General features: G+C 42.6%; 1 protein-coding gene across 1 annotated transcript in view; it reads left to right on the forward strand.

The window, feature by feature from the left end:
- Window positions 1–2884, forward strand: part of POP1 (POP1 ribonuclease P/MRP subunit) — a 45650-nt gene that overhangs the window by 4493 nt on the left and 38273 nt on the right. Inside the window, exon 2 of the mRNA XM_017875300.1 lies at window positions 2553–2696. Coding sequence (XP_017730789.1) covers window positions 2555–2696 — 142 coding nt within the window. The 5' untranslated portion in view covers window positions 2553–2554. The remainder of the gene's footprint in view (window positions 1–2552; window positions 2697–2884) is intronic.

Genomic DNA, 2884 nt, shown 5'->3' on the forward strand with positions numbered 1-2884 from the left:
AAAAAAAAAAAAAAAAAAAAAAAAAACATGTAAAAAAGTTAAAAAGATAAATGGTTACAGAGAAACAAACAGTTTCCAGGTGCAGGGGCTCTAAATCTTTCCTAAGATGTTTTATATGGGGGCTCTGCCAGACACAAACTCAAGGCTTTGTGGTGTTATCTTTTGAGCAAAATCCTGGGAACTCCGTACATTGCTTGCTTCAGTACCTTATCAGTTAATTGGACTCTTTGGTATGTTGAGAGTCTGCTTACACAAGTTAACTCCTTGAGGAAGCGGGGTGAGTAAGGAGTCCTTGAAGCCTTGTAAATGAAGGAGCAGAAAGGAGTCGTCTGGCTTTCTCAGCTAAGGGAGAGCCTATTCATGTGGAAACAAGGCTAGGTGATTAAGGGAGAGTCTAAAAACAAGGTTAGGTATTACAATAGTGAAAGCCCTTAAACGCTTTACCATATAGGCAAGTCTTAATTTTGTGTGAGGTCTTGGATTGGAAAAGGAAGTAAGTGAATAGGGGGTAGTTAATTTAGTAGCTCTCAGTGGAAGTGGGCAAATTCTGATGTGACTGGCATTTTGGAAGTTTGTGCAGGTATTTTGGTTGGCATAATTGGGCTAAGATTGCCGGCATTTTTTGGGCAGGGACCAGGGATGTTAGACAACCTGCTATGTGCAGAAAAGCCCCGTAGTAGCCCAGTACCTAATTTATATAAAATTACTGGTTACACAGGTTCCCCCCCATCCCCCCCACCCCCCCAGATGGGGACTCGCTCTGTTGGCCAGCTTGGAGTGCAGTGGTGTGATCTCGGCTCACTGCAACCTCCACCTCCCGGGTTCAAGCGATTCTCCTGTCTCAGCCTCCCAAGTAGCTGGGCTTACAGGTGCGCGCCACTGCGCCCAACCAATTTTTTTTTTTTTTTTGAGACGGAGTCTCGCTCTGTTGCCCAGGCTGGAGTTCAGTGGCTCCATCTCGGCTCACTGCAAGCTCCGCCTCCCGGGTTCACGCCTTTCCCCTGCCTCAGCCTCCGGAATAGCTGGGACTACAGGCACCCGCCATCACGCCCGGCTAATTTCTTTGTTTTTTTTTTTTTTAGTAGAGATGGGGTTTCACCGTGTTAGCCAGGATGATATCGATCTCCTGACCTCGTGATCCACCCGCCTCGGCCTCCCAAAGTGCTGGGATTACAGGCGTGATCCACCGCGCCCGGCCCACCCAACTAATTTTTGTATTTCTAATAGAGATGGGGTTTTGCCATGGTGGCCAGGTTGGTTTCGAACTCCTGACCTCAACTGATCCACCTGCCTCAGCCTCCCTAACTGCTGCAATTACAGGCATGAGCCACCGCACCTGGCCTGGTTACACAGTTTTAATATGCACTGAATTTTCCAGTAATGCAGTAAGTCAAAGCAAGTTTGTACTTTTGTTGGCGGGGTTGGGGGGGGGGGTACTTCACTAAGGAGTGTTCACCAATTTGGAAATTTATGTCATTAGTGGCATTGTTACCTTCTCTTGGAGGCACTAGTACAATGCACCTGTGCTGCTTTGCCTTTGTAGCTGTTGAATTCATGGTAATTCTATCTATAGGTAGAAGTAAAGACTGGTATTAAAATATTGAACTGCTTTGAGAACTGTTTGGTGAATACCAGCTGCTCTGAGCTCCGCTACCTCCTAGTGTGTCCATGTATAGGGCCCTTCGGATTTCCTACAGTTAGCAATGAAAGAGTTAATCACTGGTGCCTCGGGATTGGAGGGCTTCCAGGATCATTCTCCAGCTTTATGGATTGTGCCAATGCCTGTGCTAGTGCCTATGTGGATGTTGTTATCCCCTGGGTTCAAAATCTATTTCAAAATATCATCTAGTGTAGTTGTGGTGAAATGGTTACATACTGAAATATATATTATTTTATTAAAATTACTTCTTAGGTCTCCTTTATGTTACATTTAGGGCATCTATTGTAGGGTATGTCTTGATATGTGTCTAATAGGTTATAACATTCATTTCATTTAAAAGTAGAAAACAGCTGCTTCAAACTGAATCAGTAAAAATAGGGGATGTTGAGTTTGAGAGCTGGGAACTGCTGAGTGGTAAGTCAATCGGAGTCCCACTGTTTTTGTCCTTTATCTTGCTTCAAATTGAAATCATTATCTATTGCTTTTGTAAATTAAATATATAGCTGGCCACATCTGAGTATTGGAAATGAAAGCATCAGTAATCTGTGTTGTTTTTAATAGAGTTTCTCCTTTTGGAATAGGGTGTTTTGTATTTCATTGATTCAGGTGGCTCTTATTTCATCTAAGAATCAAGATAAAGTATTTGGACTAATTAATTTTTTTATCATCCATAGTAATCTTATCTCATTTTTCATTCTTCTAACAGACTTTATTTGATATCAGCAGTTGTACATGATTTAATTATTTGACAGTGTAAACTGGAATGTACTGATAGGGTCTCTTCCATCAGTAGACTTATTTTGAATCACATGAATATTTACTCATTAAATTTATTTTTATTTTTAAGTGGAAGTTTCCTTTCCCTGTATTAAATGTATTACTTTCTTTCCAGAAATGTCTAATGCAAAAGAAAGAAAACACGCCAAGAAAATGAGAAACCAGCCCACCAATGTGACTCTGTCCTCTGGCTTTGTGGCTGACAGAGGCGTAAAGCACCACAGTGGAGGTGAAAAACCTTTCCAAGCTCAAAAACAAGGTAAGATACACAAAATAGACCAGCCATGGTGGCTCACGCCTGTAATCCCAGCACTTTGGGAGGCTGAAGCGGGCGGTTCATGAACTCAAGATATCGAGACCATCCTGGCCAACATGGTGAAACCCCGTCTCTACTAAAAATACAAAATTAACTGGGTGTGGTGGCACGTGCCTTTAATCCCAGCTACT

This window comes from Rhinopithecus bieti, unplaced genomic scaffold, assembly GCF_001698545.2.
Source record: "Rhinopithecus bieti isolate Rb0 unplaced genomic scaffold, ASM169854v2 scaffold_8760, whole genome shotgun sequence".
In the NCBI taxonomy this organism is placed as follows: domain Eukaryota; kingdom Metazoa; phylum Chordata; class Mammalia; order Primates; family Cercopithecidae; genus Rhinopithecus; species Rhinopithecus bieti.